At 46.2% G+C, this 19,753-nt stretch overlaps 1 protein-coding gene across 1 annotated transcript in view; it reads left to right on the top strand.

Moving 5' to 3' along the window:
* The first annotated feature begins 303 nt into the window (after window positions 1-303).
* CARD11 (caspase recruitment domain family member 11) overlaps window positions 304-19,753 on the top strand; it is a 39,589-nt gene continuing 20,139 nt past the window's right edge. The window contains exons 1-13 of the mRNA XM_070954840.1: window positions 304-403; window positions 1,304-1,518; window positions 2,798-2,935; window positions 3,457-3,782; window positions 4,753-4,932; window positions 6,504-6,656; window positions 7,295-7,420; window positions 7,763-7,957; window positions 8,719-8,898; window positions 9,412-9,463; window positions 12,379-12,485; window positions 16,205-16,305; window positions 19,648-19,697. Coding sequence (XP_070810941.1) covers window positions 1,320-1,518; window positions 2,798-2,935; window positions 3,457-3,782; window positions 4,753-4,932; window positions 6,504-6,656; window positions 7,295-7,420; window positions 7,763-7,957; window positions 8,719-8,898; window positions 9,412-9,463; window positions 12,379-12,485; window positions 16,205-16,305; window positions 19,648-19,697 — 1,807 coding nt within the window. The 5' untranslated portion in view covers window positions 304-403; window positions 1,304-1,319. The remainder of the gene's footprint in view (window positions 404-1,303; window positions 1,519-2,797; window positions 2,936-3,456; window positions 3,783-4,752; window positions 4,933-6,503; window positions 6,657-7,294; window positions 7,421-7,762; window positions 7,958-8,718; window positions 8,899-9,411; window positions 9,464-12,378; window positions 12,486-16,204; window positions 16,306-19,647; window positions 19,698-19,753) is intronic.

Genomic DNA, 19,753 nt, shown 5'->3' on the forward strand with positions numbered 1-19,753 from the left:
ATACTCAGATCCAATCAATTCTGGCTCGTTGGGGCATCGATCCAAAGAAAACAGCCGTCCTGTGGGGGAGGGGGAAAATAGCTATTAATAATTTGCAAAAAAAAAAAAAAGTGTGGTGGATTTTGTAAGATAACCAGCTGACGGTGAGATGGGCTTTCTCCTGGAATGGATGTCAGCACCAGCTATAATTACTCTGTCTTACGTTTCACTTATTTGTAACAACTACAGGGCTGGCGCGAGGCTGCTTAGCATCACCTCCCCAATGCTTATGACCACAGCTGCATCAACAGTGAATATATTTTCTTTGGCCCTCGGTGATCTTCCTTGCCTCCATTCACTTATCTTCATGATTCTTTTTTTCTCCTCTGTGTAAATGCCAACACGGTGCTCGCTGCAAGCAAGTGTGAGTTGCTGGCCTGTTTTATTTCTGGGAGGGGGGGGATTCCTGCACCTGTATATAGACAGACTGTCAGAGCGGTGCCAGGAAGAATTGACTGTGAGAGACAATTTAAGAGGAAGTTCTAATGTTCTAATATCCTTTTCACCTTCTCTACTAACCCTTCTTATTAGTATTATGATGATGATGATGATTACTCTGTTGGTTTGCATGTACACTGAGAGCTTCTGCACTAGAGACAAATTCCTTGTGTGTTTAATCATACTTGGACATCAGCGAGATGGTTGTTAAGTGAGTTTTGCCCCACCTTACACATCTTCCTTGCCACAATTATTTAGTGAATCTTTGCAGCTGTTCAGTTAGTAACGCGGGCTCAGTTGTGGTCGTACGTCGAGGACTACCTGCATTAAATTCAATGCAAGTTACGCTCGGTCAATTCTTTTTTCATAAGCCTTCTTCTGGACAAGATATTTTATTTATTTTATTTTAGTTAGTTAGTTTGTCAAACATGTACGTGATAACAGGTATAAGTATAAACATGGATATGAATACAGGAAATGGGTACGAATAAATGGGGACAGTAGGACAGGGACAGAAGGCACACTGGTGCGCTTATGCATGTCCCTTACAGACCTCTTAGGAATGGGGTGAGGTCCACAGTAGATAGTCTAAGGTTAAAGTTTTGGGGGTTTGGGGAAGAAACCAGAGTCAGGTAGTGCATTCCAGGCATTGACCACTCTGTTGATGAAGTCGTATTTTCTGCAATCAAGTTTGCAGCGGTTTACCTTGAGTTTGTATCTATTGTTTGCCCGTGTATTATCACGGTTGAAGCTGAAGTAGTCATTGACAGGAAGGACCTTCTTCTGGACCAAAACTGTCCTTCCTTTTCTCTACATCTTCTTTTAGGCAGAAGCGTGGAAAAATGGACGAGTGCCTCGAAACCCTGAAGGATGAAGAGGAAGCTCTGTGGGAGAACGTCGAATGCAATCGTCATATGTTGACCCGTTACATCAACCCCGCCAAGCTGACCCCGTACTTGCGCCAGTGCAAAGTCTTGGATGAGCAAGATGAAGATGAGGTCCTCAACTCCCCGATGCTCCTCTCCAAAATCAACCGAGCTGGTAAGACGAATCACCAAGCTCAGGGAGAGCACCAAGTAACCATTATATCAGTGATGGTTAACCTTTTTGGCACCGAGTGCCCAAAGTGTGTGCACACACGAGCCAAAGCATGCATGTGTGCTTGAACTCCCAAAATGCAATGCTAGCACCTCCCGCACATGTGCCCCGCCCTGTGCATGTGCCCTGCCCCACCACACATGCGTCCCACCCCACTGCGCCCCGTTTTGGCTTCCAGGTTGGTGCAGGTTTTCCAGACCCAAAATGGGGCGCTGGGGGGGCCTATTTTGGTTTCCAGGTTGGTGCAGGTTTTCCAGGCACAAAATGGGGCACTGGGGGGCCCTGTTTTGGCTTTGCAGGTTGGTGCAGGAGGATTTCCAGGCCCAAAACAGGGCACCGGGAGGAGACCTCGTTTTGGGCCTAGAAAGCCTCCTGCCTCAACCTGCACACACACCCCTGTGCATGTGCCCCATCCCCCATGCATGCAGAGATCCGAAGACCAGCTGGCCAGCGGGAGACGTGCGATGGAGCTCGGCTGGGGCGACGGCTGGCGTGCCTGCAGAGAGGGCTCTGCCTGCTACCTATGACACGCATGACATAGGTTTGTCATCATGGCACTATACCAAACCAGCTATCTCCAGAAATATTAGCAGCACAATGTATAATGTTGTAATCTTAACCAGCCTGGTGGGGAAAAAAACAAAACCACAAGTTGGAGAGATTGAGCTCCACAGAGTAAGAGTTTCAGACTGCTTCACCAGCCTTCCTTGGAGACCCAGTACTTATTCTCTCTTTAGCTAAGCCTTTAAAGGTCAATTAGTTTATCATTCAGGTTTTATTACAATTGCCTTTATTTTATTCTTGGAAACTGTAAAAGCCACCTTAAATGTTAATTTTTAGCAGAAGGACAGCATATCAATTTGGTGTTTAAACAAATGGTATTAAATTCCGGAAGGTTTATATGCAGAGCATCGGTTCTGCTAAATGTTATGCATAAGGCTTGTTCTGTCTTGCCTTGATATTCTTCAGAATTATTTTTTTAAAATGGTGTATTCTTTGGAGTTGTTTTGGCTAGTGTTGGGAAAGGTAATTTCGCAGCCTGCATTTCAAATATACATACATACATACATACATACATACATACATACATATTCACGTGTTATACAGCTGCAGCCATTCTTCTTGTGCCACTTTTGCGTCGTCTTATCCCGTTCGTAATTTTGGTTGTGAAAAGTGAAATTCTCAATTTTAGTAGCCAGACCAATGTTTGTCCTTGCTGTAGGTCGCCTCCTGGACATCCTCCATACAAAGGGAGAGAGGGGCTATGTGGTTTTCTTGGAGAGCCTTGAATTTTACTATCCTGAACTCTACAAGTTAGTGACAGGAAAGGAGCCTACACGGCGTTTTTCCACTATCGTTGGTAAGTGGGGTTCACTACTGGAGGAGTCTGTTGTTCCATACAATCAATATAAGACAGTGATGGCTGGGGGGCAGGGGCAGGGTGGGTGTGGCCAGCTTGACGTCACTCATTGAGGCTCCGTTTTCAGCTGTGACCACCTTCTTCAGCCCTCTGCCAGTGAAAATGGAGTCCCGGAGGGCCCCGCGCAGCCCTCACAAGCTCCATTTTTGCTGGCAGTAGGCTGCAGGAGGCCGTCACTGCTGAAAATGGAGCCTGGGAGATCCTGAGCTCTGTTTTTGTTGGCAGAGGCACTGCCGGCCAGTCCTTTCCTGTTTCCAGGGCAGTCCCGTGGGCCAGATCTAAGCACCCTGCAGGCCGGATCTGGCCCATGGGCCTTGAGTGTGACACCCCTGATCTACAGTTTGTTTAGATCAGAGTGTTTAGCCCCATGTTGATCGATTGAACCCCTACCGCTACTCACCACCATCAACCTGTTGTGATGACTTACGTTGTGCTAGTTTCTTTCTCTGTTTTCATCGTAGTAGAAGAGGGACACGAGGGTCTTACTCACTTTCTGATGAATGAGATCATAAAGCTGCAGCAGCAAGTCAAGACGAAGGACGCTCAGCGCTGTGAGCTCTTGGCCAAATCTCGTCAGATGGAAGATGAGAGGAAGCAGCTGAAGCTCAACAAGATCGAGCTGCTCACGTTCCAGGAGAGATACAACAAAATGAAAGACGAGAGGAACAATTACAACGACGAGCTGATCAAGGTGAAGGATGAGAACTACAACCTGGCGATGAGGTATGCCCAGCTCAGTGAAGAGAAGAACATGGCCGTGATGAGAAGCCGAGACCTTCAGCTCCAGGTGAGAGGAACATTGGATTCCCCCTTTGCATTAGGTGATCATTTCATTCGTGGCCCTGAGTCCATGTTTTTAACAAATCACCAGTATTTGATTCATATATCAACCTCAAACAAATAAAGCACTTTGTGATTTAAATGGCATCCTTGAATGAATGGGTTGACAGGCCAGATTTGAGGACATCATGTAGGAGGCAGTAGCAAGAAACCTGCAGCTCTCCAAATTTATAATGATGATGATGTTATTCATTTAATCATGTCCAACTCTTGGTGATTCTATCAGCCAGGTCTCTCCACATCTTCTCCCCTGTACTACTTCTTTGAGTTGTTCTACGTCCTGGCTGGGGTCAGCTTTGATGGTGTCCAGCCACCATGTTCTTTGATGGCCTGGACCAACATAATCTCAAACCAACATAACCAATGGTTAGAGATCTTCGGAAATAGTGTTCAACAGCAACTGAATAGAATACGACCTTCTAGACTAGAAACTAGAATTTTTCACAGCTGGTGGACACCCAGATGGCTTGGATTTCAGCACCTGGGAATTCTGAGAATTGTTGTCTCCGTGCTTGATTGTGAAAGTTAACTTGGAAGAACTCTAGGATGAAAAGCTTCATCTAGCTACTAATGGCGTGCTTGGGGTCTCTCCTGCATTCTTAGCCCTGTTAAGTAATGTCTGAAACAGCTTTAAATTGACTCTGTTGTTTCTCCCGCTTGCTCTTCACTAACAAAACTGTTGTTGGAGTCATTATTTCTGTCTCTGCAATATGTCTTATAGAAAATTAACCAGAGTCCTTCATTCTGGCTTGAAAGCACCGGGGATGGCTTAGGGAATTCGATTTGGAGTCCATCTCAACAGATGGAACCGAGGCTGTTGATGACACCATATGGAGCAAGGATTTCTTCTGAAGACAGGGCGTACTTGATGACTTATACCTCTTTGTTTATCTTGGCTCTCTGTGGGGCTACCTTAGATCGACAAGCTGAAACACAAGTTGAATAAAATGGAGGAAGAATGCAAGCTGGAGAGGAACCAGTCTCTGAAACTCAAAAACGATATCGAAAACCGGCCGAAGAAAGAACAAGTTTTGGAACTGGAGCATGAGAACGAGATGCTGAAGACCAAAATTCAGGAGCTGCAGTCTATAATCCAGGTGACCGTTTCTTTTTTCTGGCTAATATCTGATTATCTACGATATAGCTTTGCAACTTAGGATAGGTGAATACAGGAATTGGGAAGGACAGTCAACCTTAACCCAACCCTAACCCAGATTTCTGCTAGCTGCAAGCTACCATTGACCTGAGTGCAGAGTTTGTGTTGTCAGCAACCTGCCTATCCAGCAGCTGAATCCGATAAGGAGGTGGCGTGGAAGTCAGGGTCAGCATCAAGGCAATCTGAGAGTGGGAAGAGGGAACGGAGCTGGCAGAGAGAGAGAGAGAGACAGAGCCTGGGCCGCCCATCAGCCCTCAGATGGAGAGTCAACAGCCCCCAGGTCTGGAGGTGGCTGATGAGCAAGAGGAGGAACAGCTGGCACGCAGATGCACAGAAGGGAGAGGAGAGGAGAGCAGTGGAAATCTATGGGCTGATCCTTGGGATGGAAGAGCCACCGCTGCTAGCGAAGCCCCACCCTAGCTCTGGGGATCAAAGACAGGGGGCAGAGATGAATAGGTGTGGCAGACAACTATTCATCTCCCTGCCGGACAGACTTGTTAGCCTGCGGTGAGATAGAGAGAGACTTTTTGCTGGGGCTGCTGGCGCTTCTAATAAAGAGAACATTTATTTAACTACAGAGGGTTTGTCGTGTTTGGGAGCCGAGTCAGAACAGTTTGGCAAGAATCAGAAAGTTGGATAAGAATAGGAGAGAAGCAGAATTATTGCTTTGCTGGGCAGGACTCACAGATTCTTCTTAAGGAAAAAGAGATGGCCACATGGAGACCGCCTCCTGAGTTAGAAACAATCCCCCCCACTGATCTGAGGGTGCAGAAGTTCAACAACATCCCCGTTCCGCCATATTGTCACCAACACAGCCTTTTCACTCTCCCTTCTGCCAACTGTCAGTCTTCCCAGGAGATGCGTTGAAAATAATAATTAGGTAGATGGAAAGTGTTAGCTTGACTAACTTGAATTGAATCACTGGTTGGGTATAAAGCAGCGGAGAAATAAAGCAGGAACTAATTGGAGCAGACGTAGAAGGTCGCCCGTGGGGGCCATAAAAGATAGGATGTTGTCATTTTAGAGGTTTCCTTGAGAGTAAGTCCCGCCTTTCTATTTAAAGGTTGGACAACAGGGGTGCTATTCAGCAGGTTCTGACAGGTTCTGTAGAACCGGTAGTGGAAATTTTGAGTAGTTTGGAGAACCGGTAAATACCACCTCTGGCTGGTCCCAGAGTGGGGTGGGAATGGAAATTTTGAAGTGTCCTTCCCCCAGGCGTGGGGAGGGAATAGAGATTTTATTTATTTATTTATTTTTAAATTTGTATACCGCCCTTCTCCCTGAGGACTCAGGGTGGTGAACAGCCAAGTAAAAGCATAAACTGCAAACATTAAAATACAATTAAAAAGATATATATAAATTTGGCCCCATGATTAAAAACAATAATAATAACAATAATTTTGCCATATCCTTCAACTGGAGTGGGGTAGGAATGGGGATTTTGCAGTATACTTTCCTTTGGGAAGTATACTTCCCACTCAATCTCTACCTGTTCCTGCTTCTTTACTACAGGCTGGGAAGCCAAGATTGCCAGATTCTGACAAAGCCATTTTGGATATCCTAGAACACGACCGCAAAGAAGCTCTTGAGGATCGCCAAGAGTTGGTCAATAAGATCTTTAATCTCCAGGAAGAGATCCGTCATGCGGAAGACCTCCGAGATAAGGTAAAATGCCACAGTCTTTCGGGATGAGGCTGATAAGCACCCACCTTTATCTCCCTTGACACACTGCCAAAAACCTAATTGGCAAAGCCACACGGAGCGCAGAGTCAAAACGGAGCTTCAGAATTTAAACCGACCAGAACGAACAAAGTTGCTTCCTACAAAGGCTCATGTCCCTTTGCTCCTCCTTTATGTCTTATGGGAGGGACCAATCACCTCCAAGCCTTACTCCCGAGTCGCCCCTTTTGTCTTAACTGTTATTGCCTTCTGGCAGCTCTGCGCATGCGCACACTGGGAACAGGCTCCTCCTGTTCCTCTGCCTCACTGACGTCAGACTCTAGAGGCTCCGGAGTCTAGACATAACTCCCAGGTGGCCCTGGCCCCATCTCTGCCTCCGATGCAGAGTCCTCGTCCGAGCCTTCCCCAGACTCCAGGACTGGCCCATGTTCCTCCCCAGCCTCCTCACTGTCTGACTCTGCTGCCAGCTCCGCAGCCACTGGCGGACTAAACAGCAACATCTTCTCAAACCCTCCTCCCTTTTGCAAGCTATCAAGGTGAAACTGTAGCTTGCAGAGTGGAGTTCTACTTTTTGGGTCAGACTGGATCTCGATGGACCCTCATCTGCGTTTATTTCCTTGTAGTACCTTGAAGAGAAACAAGAACTGGAGTTAAAATGCTCGACTCTGGGGAAAGACTGTGAGATGTACAAACACCGCATGAACACGGTTATGCTACAGCTGGAAGAGGTGGAGAAGGAGCGAGATCAGGTGCTTGAAAATACCTGAGGAACCTCTGGCAGCAAATGCTGGGGAGGTTTGGGTGGCGGAAACCCAATGTTTACATTCTATTGTTTGAGCCAACTCCCTTTTCGTTCCCTAGAACACTCGTAGCAGGTCACATCTTTAAATATACACACATACAAAAGAGCAAAATGAAACAAGGCACAAATATTAAAAAATCATTAATGCCCGTGGGCCTGGGATGGGACGTAGTTGGTTCAAACCACTTGATGGATGGAGGGCTTCCTATCTGAAGGGGAAATGATGATCTTAAGTCCTTCAGCAGCTTTTTCATGGTGTTGAACTCTTGGTGTTGTTTTCTCTTTGGAGGCATTCCACTCCCGGGACGAGGCCCAAATCCAGTATTCCCAGTGCCTGATCGAGAAAGACAAACACCGGAAACAGATTCGGGAACTGGAGGAAAAAAACAATGACCTTAGGATTGAAATGGTCCGGAAGGAAGCGAGTATCATCAACCTGGAATGTAAACTCAGACGTCTTTCAAAGGACAACGGTTATGACCAGGTAGCTCTACCTCCGCTGCTGTTGCTTTATGTGTCCCAAGTCAGAAGACATCCGGTGAAAGTTGAGGAGGTCCACTTTAAAGGCTCAGTTCTTGATCAATGTCCTAGATCAGTGATGGCTAACCTTTTTGCTGTTGCGTGCCAAAAGCAGGGGGAGAGCGGGGGGATTGCGCGTGTGCGTGCCCACACCCACAATTCAACGCGTCCCCCCCGTGCATGTGTGCATGACTCCCCTGTGCTTTCCCCGCTTTTGGCATGTGATGACACGGTGGGCCAGGTAGGCCCGTTTTTTTGCCCTCCCCAGGCTCCAGAGGCTTTCTTGGAGCCTGGGGAGGGCAAAAAACAGCCTTCCCCACCCACCTGGAGACTGGAAACGGCCCATTTCCCAACTTCCAGTGGGACCGGAAGGCCTGGAAATCAGCTGGCCGGCGCACGCATGCACGCTGGAACTGAGTTAGGGCAACACTTGCGTGCCCACGGATATGGGACCGTGTGCCACCTGTGGCACGCGTGCCATAGGTTCGCCATCACCGTCCTAGATGAATTCAATTAATCAATGGGATGACTTACTTCCAGAGATTGTGGATGCTCCATCACTGGAGGTTTTCAAGAAAAGATTGGACAGTCACATGTCTGGAATGCTATAGGGTCTTGAGCAGAGGGATGGACTAGAAGATCTCTAAGGTCCCTTCCAACCCTTTTGTTCTAATGTTCTAGATGGAACTTGCCCGTTTTTAAAGCCCATCCTCTTCTTTCTTCCAGAGTTTACCACGGAATTTGCCATTCACTGTGATATCTCAGATGCTGGAAACCTCCAGACCCAAAACTAATGGCCAAGAGGCAGATGACTCTTCAACTTCTGAAGAGTCTCCTGAAGACAGCAAATTCTTCCCCTTGGATCCACCCCAGTTTAGGAGAAGATTAAACATTAAGGGCTTCCAGGTACGATCCACGTGGGGCTGGGGATGGCTGGAGGAAAGTCTTTGGATTAGATAGTCAGCTTTCATGCATGGTTCAAACGGTTTCCAGCTCACTGCAGAGGGCTGGACTGCATGATCTGGATACCACCTTCCAGTAGTCCTCAATTTAGGACCATTTGTTTAATTCCTGTTTGGACCTGAAGACCTTCAAGGTCCTATTCAGCCCTAACCTTAGTGATCCTTAGTGATCCTTAGATTTCTTGCCACGTTCGGGTGTCCCCTTAAGAGTTTTGTAAATTCTACCACATCTCTTCCTCCTATCTCATGTTTCCTTGGTGTTTTCTTCTTAAATCCGTAATAGTGCAATTAGTTTTCCAAAACACCAGAGTGATCTTATAATTAGAAGACGGATGCTCCCGTTCCAGAGGAGGGGCGCAAATTCATTGCTTACCATGGGCAAAGTGTACGAGGTGTTGTTCTATGGGGAATGTGAACACACATCCTCATTTCAGATGGATTTCTTGCTCTCTTTCAGCCTCCAAGAACAAAATCTCCCCTCGGTACGAATCGGACGCCAGATTTCCAAGGTCAGAGGAACAAAAACTCATGTTCTTGTACTTGTTGGCTTTTCAGATGCCTCCTTAACGTTTAAGTTCTTGCCTTTGTTCCAAACGAACAGTTTCCGGTTTCCCAAAAGATTTAAAAAAAAAAAAAACTCATCCTCCTCTTTCTGACAGTAAACGCTTTCAAGCAGCACTTGAAATGGGCAGGTGATTGAGACAATATTTAGTTCCCCTTCTTCTAGCTGGAAGGTTCCCATCAAAGCTGTAGATTGACCCAGTTCAGGTCTTCTCCATTGTGGGTATTTTGAAAGTCTTTCCATCGTTGTGCTTATAATAACCTTGCTGCAGAAAACAATCTTCCATAAGTCTTGTCTAGCTCATGCATGAATGCAATCACATAGATCAGGGGTGTCGAACTCAATTTCATGGAGGGCCGCATCAGAGTGCTTGACCTTGGAGGGCCAGAGGGGGGGCATGGGCGTGGCCAGGGACATGGATATGGTGGGCATGACACGGGGCTCATGTTGAGGGCACAGGTGGTGGCCAAGTGCTAAGGCCGGACTTCCCTGACACCCTCCCTCAGTCTCATTATAATCTTCCTTCCTTCCTTCCTTCCTTCCTTCCTTCCTTCCTTCCTTCCTTCCTTCCTTCCTTCCTCCCTTCTCTTCTTTTTCCCTCCCTCTTCATTCTCCTTTCTTCTTCCTTCTCCTCTTTCCTTCTTTTTCCTTCCTTGCCCTCCTTCCATCTTTCCTTCTTTTTGTCTTTCCTCTTTCCCTTTCTCCTTTCCTGTCCCTTCTTGCATGCTCAGATGCAAAAGGGGAAACATTTCTCCTTTTGTTTTGTTTTTAGTTTGTTTTGATAGCCTTCTGCCAGCGAAAATGGGGCACAGGGCGGCTGCACACAGCTCCTCCCTCCCCCCCCCCAGAGCTCCATTTTTGCTTGCAGAGGCACTGGGGACCAGTCCTTTGCTCTTTCCAGGCAGGCCCCACGAGCCAGATCTAAACACCCTGCCATCCGGATCTGGTCCACAGACCTTGAGTTTGACATAGATCTTCTCCAGGAAGCTCTGTCTACAACTGATCCTTCAGGTCTTCCAACAGTGTCCCATCACCACTGTAACTGTATCTATCTTCCTTGCTTTTGGATGTTCTCTTCATCTCTTTCCTTCCACCTTTTCCAGCATGGGAACCTTCTCCAGAGCTGGTGCTTCTTCTTCTTCTTCTTCTTCTTCTTCTTCTTCTTCTTCTTCTTCTTCTTCTTCTTCTTCTTCTTCTTCTTCTTCTTCTTCTTCTTCTTCTTCTTCTTCTTCTTCTTCTTCTTCTTCTTCTTCTTCTTCTCCTTCTCCTTCTCCTTCTCCTCCTCCTCCTTCTCCTTCTCCTTCTTCTTCACGTAAGGTGTCCAAAGTAGGATAATTTGAGCTGGGTTATTTGTGCCTCGTGTGACAACTTGGGGGCGATTTGTCCAACGAGCCAATTGTGGGGGTTTTTTTTGGCCTCCCTGGCATTCTCAGAAGTCTTCTCCAACACCAAAAAAAAAAAAAAAACCCCTAAGCAAACTTTTGTTTACAATTCAAGCCGAGGATCATAGGAGGGTAACGAAGATGCCCACGGAGACCAAGAGAATCCACAAAAGTTAAATAAAAATTAACATTTAAACCTTTGGGGCGGGGGTGTAAAAAAAATCTCATGATCTTGACTGAGTTACCGAGCAACACGGAGAAAATCCCACCAGATACCAGTCATGTTTTTAATGCCTGAAAGAGGTTGCTGATAAACAGATTAAAGGCTTTATAGGAAGAGAATGCAAGCAGGTTTAAAGAGCAACAGAAATAACTTTCGAAAACAAGGTTTCATTTTCAGTGAATTCCGGAAGGACTTGTATATTTTTCGACTCAGATGTGTCTCAAATCCTCAGTCTCTGAATTTAAAAAAAAAAAGAGGTAGATAAGAAATTGGAAGAGATTTCCTCGGTTATATGATAGGAAAACATCAACAAAGGAAGGGACCCAATTACAGGTAGTCCTCAACGTACGACCGTAATTGAGCCCCCACCTTTCTGTTGCTAAGCGAAACATTTGTGAAGTGAAGTTGTTAAGTGAATCACTGCAGAGGTTAAGTTAGTAATACTGTTGTTAAGTGAACCCAGCTTCCCCATCGACTTTGCTTCTGAGAAGGTCGCAAAAGGGGATCACGTGATGCCAAGGGTCTGAATTTTGATCGTGTGACGGTGGGGATCGTGCAAGTGTTGTCAACATCAAGGCAACCTGGGAGCTCCGAGGGGGAAGAGGGAATGGAGCTGGCAGAGAGAGCGAGAGACAGAGTCAGAGCCTGGGCTGGCCATCAGCCCTCAGATGGAGAGTCAACAGCCCCCAGGTCTGGAGGTAGCTGATGAGGAGGAGGAGGAACAGCTGGGTCCAGTGCCTGATGCTCGGATGCGCAGAAGGCAGAGGAGAGGAGAGCAGTGGAAATCTATGGCCTGGTCCTCGGGACAGAAGAGCCACTGCTGCTAGCGAAGCCCCACTCTAGCTCTGGCAATAAAAGGCAGAGAGCGGAGATGAATAGACGTGGCAGACAGCTATTCATCTCCCTGCCAGACAGACTTGTTAGCCTGCAGTGAGAGAGAGAGAGAGAGAGAGAGAGAGAGAGAGAGAGGGAGAGAGAGAGACTTTTTGCCGGGGCTGCTGCTGCTCCTAATAAAGGAATTGTTGATTGATTACAGAGGGTTTATCGTGTTTGGGGAGCTGGGTCAGAACAGTGCCGTAGTAACTCTGTATGGTCTCTAAAAGAACTGTTGTAAGTTCAGGACTGCCCATAAAAAGGCAGAAGGTATTGCAAGTCTTCTTCGCATAAAATGATGTGTACGGCACAACTCAAAAGCCAACAACTCGGTTGCTTGTCTTTCTCTCTGACTATCTCCGCTTTTGCTGTTGGATGACCCAGTTCTTCAAGGCCACGGTGAAGAGAAGATTGAGACCAGCCACTCTGAAGCATCTTCTCAACCGGTATCCATCAACAGCTCCACGGGCAGCTGCGAAGTTAGCAAAATTGTAAGGAATTTGAAAGCCTGGTCTTTCCTTGTTACCCAGTTATGGGGTGCCTTCTTCCTCTGTTTGCAATTCCAGAAATGGAAGGGGTTGTTTTCCCCCAACCTGCTGTGTAAATTCTTGAATATGATTTCTTTCCCCCTGCATGAATGTTAATAGTTTGCTCTGTTTAACACATACACAATTGCTATATCACCAGGGGCGGGCTGCTGAAGGTTTGCAGGGGTTCGGGAGAACCTCTAGCTAAGATTCTGTGCAGTTCTGTGCCCCGCCCACCCTGCCCCATCCCTCCCAAGAGTCCCCACGTGGCCTGTTTTGGATGCAGGTAAGTGCAAGGCATGCACGGAGGCTCAGGGAGGGTGAAAAATGGGTCTACTGGAAGTTCGGCCCCCAGAGGGCCTCCGGAGCCTGGGGAGGCCGTTTTTGCCCTCCCGGAGGCTCGAAGAAAACCTCTGGAGCCCAGGGAGGGCAAAAACGCTTCCCTCCTCCCTCCGCCGCCATGGTACAGGAGGCCGATTAGGCCACACCCACCATGGCCACAACCACCCAGCAACTGGGCAGAGAACCCCTTGCTAAAATTTTCGAAGCCCGCCCATCCCTGGCTATCACCTTTCCAACTTCTAAATTTGTATTTCCCTGAAGATATTCCCAGGAATCTTTCCCGATTTTATTTCCCCACTGCAACAGAGGTTCACGAGGAGACAAAACGGGAAAGGTTTCGTTATCTGGTTGCATTGCAAAGGTTGGACATTTCCTGAAAAGAAAAGAAAGAAAAACATCGTAGGCTTTTGGCAGTTGTCTGTGAGATTTCATTGCCCAAGAATGTGTTTCTTCAAGATCAGTAAAGTAGAGGGAAAAAAAGGTGTTAATAATAATAAAAAAAAACCTAGGCGAAGAATAAAAGACACCTTCGGCCAAAGGCTTTCTAAGCAGGTGCTTCTGGCAGCGAAATGAACTATTTTTCACTTGGTTGTGTGATGATGACCCGAAGCCATCCAGATTTCTGCTCTGAATTGATGCTGCTGAGAAGTCCACGATTCATGGTTTCTTCAGGCAGCTGGGTCACACAAAAAAAAAAAATCAAGATGGCAGCTTTGACTCCAAATCAAAGCCCCGCCCAAGGCTAGACAAGACTTAGGGACACCCAATCTAAACCAAAGTTTCTTCTTAACCGTAGCAACTTTAAGATGGGTGGACTTCAACTCCCAGAATTCCCAGGTAACATGCTGGGGGGGTCTCTGATGGAATGTTGTCTGGATTCCCAGGAGGGCGGGGCTGCATTCCAGAGGAACAAGAGGCAACGCAGCTTAAATAGTTGGTGTGAAAGAAAGAGGGTGAGAACGGTTCCTCCCTAATAGTTCCCAGAGTACATTTTTATGGCACAAGTCATCTGCTTTAGTTTGGCAAGATTGATGTCAGCTTCCCAAAACCAAGAAAGACACATTGAGGTTCTTTGAAGCAGATTTCTTTACTATTTCTCACCGGTAGATGGAACTCTTGCCAAACTAAAGCAGACAACTTGCACCATAGACACCTATTCTGGGAACCATTGAGGAGGGGCTGTCTTCATCCTTTTTCTCTCACACAAACTATCTAAACTACGTTGCCTTTTCCTCCTCTGGAATTCACTCCCTCCCTCCCGGGAAATCCAGGGGAAAAAAATTCCATCACAATAACCACCTTCCAAATTTGCTTTTTCCCCCCCAATGACCCTCTCCACCCCCTTTCTATAGCTCCCTAAGATAAAGGTAAAGGTTTCCCTGCACATGTGTGCTAGTCATTTCCAGCTCTAGGGGTGATGCTCATCTCCATTTCTAAGCCGAAGAGCCAGCGCTGTCCGAAGACGTCTCCGTGGTCATGTGGCCGGCATGACTAAACGCCAAAGGCGCACGGAACGCTGTTCCCTTCCCACCAAAAGTGGTCCCTATTTTTCTACTTGCATTTTTGACATGCTTTCGAACTGCTAGGTTGGCAGAAGCTGGGACAAATCACTGGAGCTCACCCCGTTACGCGGCACTAGGGGTTCGAACTGCTGAACTGCTGACCTTCTGATCAACAAGCTCAGCATCTTAACCACTGAGCCACTGCGTCCCTAGCAATGTTCCCTAACGTCCATTATTTTTAAGTCGACTTTCTCAGTTTGGGACACAGAGTTGCCAAGCTGACCCTGCTTCATATCCAACTTTCTGGACTGAGAAAAGATCTCGTGAATTCTTCTTGTAAATATCACCAAGGACACCAGGCTCAGTCTTTCTGCAAGAGCTCACACATGTTTGCAGACTGGTGTCAACAGCAGGAGGGACACTTAAAATCACTCCCCAAAGTCTCGGTCCAGAAAAAAAATCTATTTCTATGAATCAGCTCCACTCAATGGCTGCAGATTTGATGACAACGGAAGTCTTTGCAAATATCACACAGTTGCCTTCGTGTATATTTCTTTTCACAACACTTTTAATTATACATGCCCCATATTTGCTTGTTGTGTTTTCCGATTGATTTTTTTTTTTTCTCCATTCCAGGGAGCCTTTCTTAGTGTGCGTGGCGATTGCTCAAATTGTTTTGATAGACTTGTTCCATTTCTTCGTCTGTTTGTAATGTTTGACAGGCCTTGTCTGTTTGTTTTCCTTGCTCGGTGCTGCTGTAAACCGTCTTAAGCTGCCTCTCTTGTAGACGGCAGAGCCTTGCAATCCTATTAAATAAATATAAATTAAAATAATCTTTTCCCCCTCCCCCCCATTCTAGGGCGAACCCGAGAAACTGATTTCATGTCTTAAATTGAAGTCGTTGGGGGAGAAGGAGGAAGGGGGAAAAAATCCCCCCACCCATTAGTTATTATGTAAATCACTGCTCAGAGATGAATAGACTGCCATATTCCGCGTAACAGATACGATATCACAAGCTTGCCATTGCTGGAAAAGAATTGAAATAGGAAGCTGTTGAAATATTCAACTCTGCCTAATGTGCAAACTGCACACACAACTTGGGTGCAGTGGAAACAGCTACCGTATCACTCTGGGCTTCTTGCAGATATATTTGGAATGCATTTATGCATCCGTGCTCCTCCATACATTCATTCCCACGTTCACCGACCCCCCCCCCCTTTTGCTCCGTATGATTTCTTTCCTACTTCCCTTATAAAGCGGGTTATCAGCTTTTCATTACAGCCCCCATTCTAAATTCTGTTCCTAATTCCGAATGGAATGAAAGGACTCGGTGGATGAAAGCCGTAACAGTGGGACAACTATCGGGGGTCCAAAAAAACCAAGAAAGATATGTTGCGATTCTTCTGAATAGATTTCTTTATTGTTCCTCGCCTTCAGGCAGGAATCTTGCCAGACTAAAGCAGACTATTTGCCCCGTTAAACGTATACTGTGGGAACCATTGAGGAGGAGCTGTCTTCATCCTCTTTCTCCCACACAAACTGTGTTGTCTCTTGCTCCTCTGGAGTACAGCCCCTCCCTCCCTCCCTCCCTCCTGGGAATCCAGACTGCATTCCACGACAACCATAGAATGAAGTGTTAAAGCTAGTAGATGCAGAAGCACTGATTTGTTTACAAACAAGTGTGTTTTCTTCTGAGGCAGGAAACTCATCAAGATGGGTGTGATTATTGCACCATTGATGATTTCTGTTTATTTCTCTTTCTTTCTTTCTTTCTTTCTTTCTTTCTTTCTTTCTTTCTTTCTTTCTTTCTTTTTTTTGGCCTTCCCTTCTGAAACCCAGCAAACCCTGCGATATCGCTGCGCCAGCATTATGTCCACCACTCCAGAGCCTCCAGGAAATGATTCCATCCTCCGAAGGAACAAAGATGTCCCTCACTCAAGGTAAATGTCCCTTGGCCAACGGGGGAGAAAGGAAGGGCCTATGTGAACCAGGAAACTTGGGCAAAAATTAAAATGTTGGGAGAACAGAGTTAGTTCAGGGTCCAGAAGAGTTGTCCCACTGAATGCATTTTCATAGTGGTGAGCAGTGGAAGGAATAATGGTACTTCTGAAGAAGAATAGAATAGAATAGAATAGAATAGAATAGAATAGAATAGAATAGAATAGAATAGAATAGAATAGAATAGAATAGAATAGAATAGAATAGAATAGAATAGGACTCAATAATTCCTCTGTAGAACTGGTTCAGCAGCTCCTTGGAGTAACTGGAGGAGTTACTCCAGTTACTCCAGTAACTGGAGTAACAGAGTATGGACTCACCCCCAATGTAGGAACCATCTCATGAATCCATCGTTGGGAGAGGACAGGAAGAGGTTAGAACCGTATTTCTCAACCTCAGTGACTTTAAGATGTAAGACGTATGGACTTCTTTTCCAAGGAGTCCCAGAGAAGAACCCACATTGACCTATGACCCAATTCCTGTCATTCTGATCACCTCCAAGAAAAAAAAAAGGATATTCCCCCTCATTCCTCTAAGATAACGAGGATGGATTAGCATGTTTAGGGAAAGGAGGAGTCTAAATCAGGGGTAGGGGATTATGGCCTCTTATGACCTATGGACTTTAACTCCAAGAATTCCTGAGCCAGCCTGGCTCAGGAATTCTGGGAGCTGAAGTCCACAGCTTGCCAAATTCTAGGAATTGAAGTCCACAGCTTGTAAAAGGAATTCTGGGAGTTGAAGTCCATAGGTTATAAAATTCTAGGAGTTGAAGTCCACAGCTTGTAAATTTCGAGCACAGTTGCCCACTGCTGCTCCAAATAAATAATCAGGTTTGCCCTTGACATTTTTAGCCCAATACAGTTGCTGGAACCCCATACAGCTCATTTCAGGGAAAGTAAGAGATAAATAAATGCTGAGGGTATATTGGTACAGACCAAAAATTGGGGGATGATGCTTGCCAAGGTTTGTTTGGGGGTCACCATCATGTATGAGAGTTCTTTCAGCTTTCTTTACTTACCACTGTGCAATCTCTTCTCCACCTACTGTCATTCTGCTTTTGAGTCATCTTCCCTTTCCAGGGTTCTGTCTAAAACCGATAGTCCCCACCCAGGTCAAATACTGGGTTATATAAATAAACCATCCAGATTTATCCTCCAAGCAGGAGTGGGCTTCAAAAATATTAGCAAGGAGTTCTCTGCCAGGTTGCTGGGTGGACGTGGGCCTGGGTGTTTTTGCCCTCCCCGGTCTCCAGAGGCTTTTCTTGAGCCTCCGGGAGGGGCAAAAACAGCCTCCCCAGGCTCCGGGGGCCCTCTGGAGGCTGGAAATGGGCCCATTTCCGGCCTCCCCAAACTTCTGATAGGCCCGTTTCTCACCCTCCCTGAGCCTCCACATATGCCCTGCACTTACCTGCATCCAAAATGGGCCACGTGGGGATTCTGGGAGGGGCGGGGTGAGCGAGGCCATCCAGGAGTGGGATTTGGGGGTTCTCCGAACTGCACGGAATCTTAGCTAGAGGTTCTCCTGAACCCCTCCGAACCCCCATCAGCCCCCTCCTGCCTCCAGGCAGACAAATGTTGAGCCTTATTTCCCTGGATCCTTTCCCCCAACCCAGTTCCTACCTCCTGAAACTATCTTGGTCTGATTGAGGAGGAACTCAAATGCGAGATGCTGTGGTGTCATTTCTCCACTCCGCCCTGAAGGCAATTACAACCTTTCTCAGTTCCATTACCTTGAGCCAATTTAAAACCCCTGTAGCTGATGTTAAACTTTCCTTTAAAAAAAAAAAAATCAGGAAATTCAATCACAAGTAACTTAGGTGAAGTTTGATAACCAGGAGGATGACACAGGAGAGAGTGGCCATGCTCGACCCATTCCAGACAGTATGTAACTACGGTGGGCTGTCAAACGTGCCTATAGGGATTGTAAGTTTTTATTCATCCGAAATGAAAATATGCAATGGAAACCCTTTCCCTCATCATGCAAGAGGAAAACATTTATTATATGATTTTACTGATGATATAACATGATCCAAGGCAAGCAAGATCATTTATTCCATATTTTCCTACCTCCGTGGAGCGTTCCTTGATCTGATTTACTGGGACAATTTTAAGAGCTGAATTAGACCTTTCTTCACAAGCGCAGGTAACATTCATCTGATGTTTGGAAATAAAAAGCAGCCAGTTTCAGGTGGCCGTGACTGGAAGAGGACACCGAATGTGTTGGTATATAATACTCAACTCCTACAGCAGTAATCCATCTTCTCTGTGGGGAGTTATGATCCCTGCAGGAGCCATTCCGAGTACAAAAAGTGAACCCAAAAAGATTTAATATACATCCCTTCTCCTTTCCTTCCAGTCACAGCCTCTAGAAGCTTCTTTTCCTTTCAAAAAAATTGGGAGCGTTGCGTGTAACATGTAGTTCGGCCTCCTCCAACGTCATAAAGGAAGCGGTCGCTCGGGAGGTCCCTTCATTTTTTTTCCTACTGCCTCCAAAGGTGGTGTTTAGGAACAGTAACAGAGTTGGAAGGGACCTTGGAGGTCATTTAGTCCAACCACCTGCTCACGCAGGAGACTTGTACTAGGGATTCAAACCGCCAAACTGCCGACTTTTCTGATCGATAAGCTCAGTGTCTTAGCCACTGAGCCACATAGTCAGGCATTCCTCCCTTGCCATGCTAGAAAATCTAGTGCAGATGCTAACATTAGCAAAAAGAAACACACACACACACTTGTGGCAGAGGTATATGGCTGGGAGTGTGGAATAAAATGTCCCAGTGGGTTAGCTTGCATTTGGTAAAAAGTGATCAATGCAAGTTTACTGTTGCAATCATCTGAAAACCCTTCTCCTTTTTGAATAATAATGGTAATAATAACAGCAACATAGCTCCAAAATAATATTAGGGGCCATCTGTGCAGCAAATTTAATATTTCATAGGCAAGAGCTGGAAATTATAAGAAGAGCCAGGTTTTCTTTTTTTGGAAAACATCATTAACACCTTCCCAGGGCCTGATGTCTCCTTTTCTTAGGAAATGTTTTGTGACCCGGTTGTGTCCCACTCGTGGTGGCACCTTTTCCAATCTTTGTCTCCTTCCCTTCACCTACCATCTGTCTCTCTTGGCGCCTGCTCACTCTTCTGTGGCCACCTCTGGCCACTTCCTACATCAGAGATGTTCTGACTCCAAGATTTGGAGTTACCTGCTGAGGGATATTAAGATGTGCAAACGAGACATCGTGGCGAGAGAGAAAGAGAGAGAGAGAGATCAGTATGTATTTCTTCATTCCAGTTTGACCGAAGAAGATGACAGTTTTGGCTGTGATGCTCTGGAATTAGAAGGTAAGAGGTTTGGAAGAGGTTCTTCTTTTTAAAGACCAGCATTCTGAGTACAGTAA

This window comes from Pituophis catenifer, unplaced genomic scaffold (assembly GCF_029215685.1).
Source record: "Pituophis catenifer annectens isolate HBS135680 unplaced genomic scaffold, rPitCat1.0.hap2 SCAF_16, whole genome shotgun sequence".
In the NCBI taxonomy this organism is placed as follows: domain Eukaryota; kingdom Metazoa; phylum Chordata; class Lepidosauria; order Squamata; family Colubridae; genus Pituophis; species Pituophis catenifer.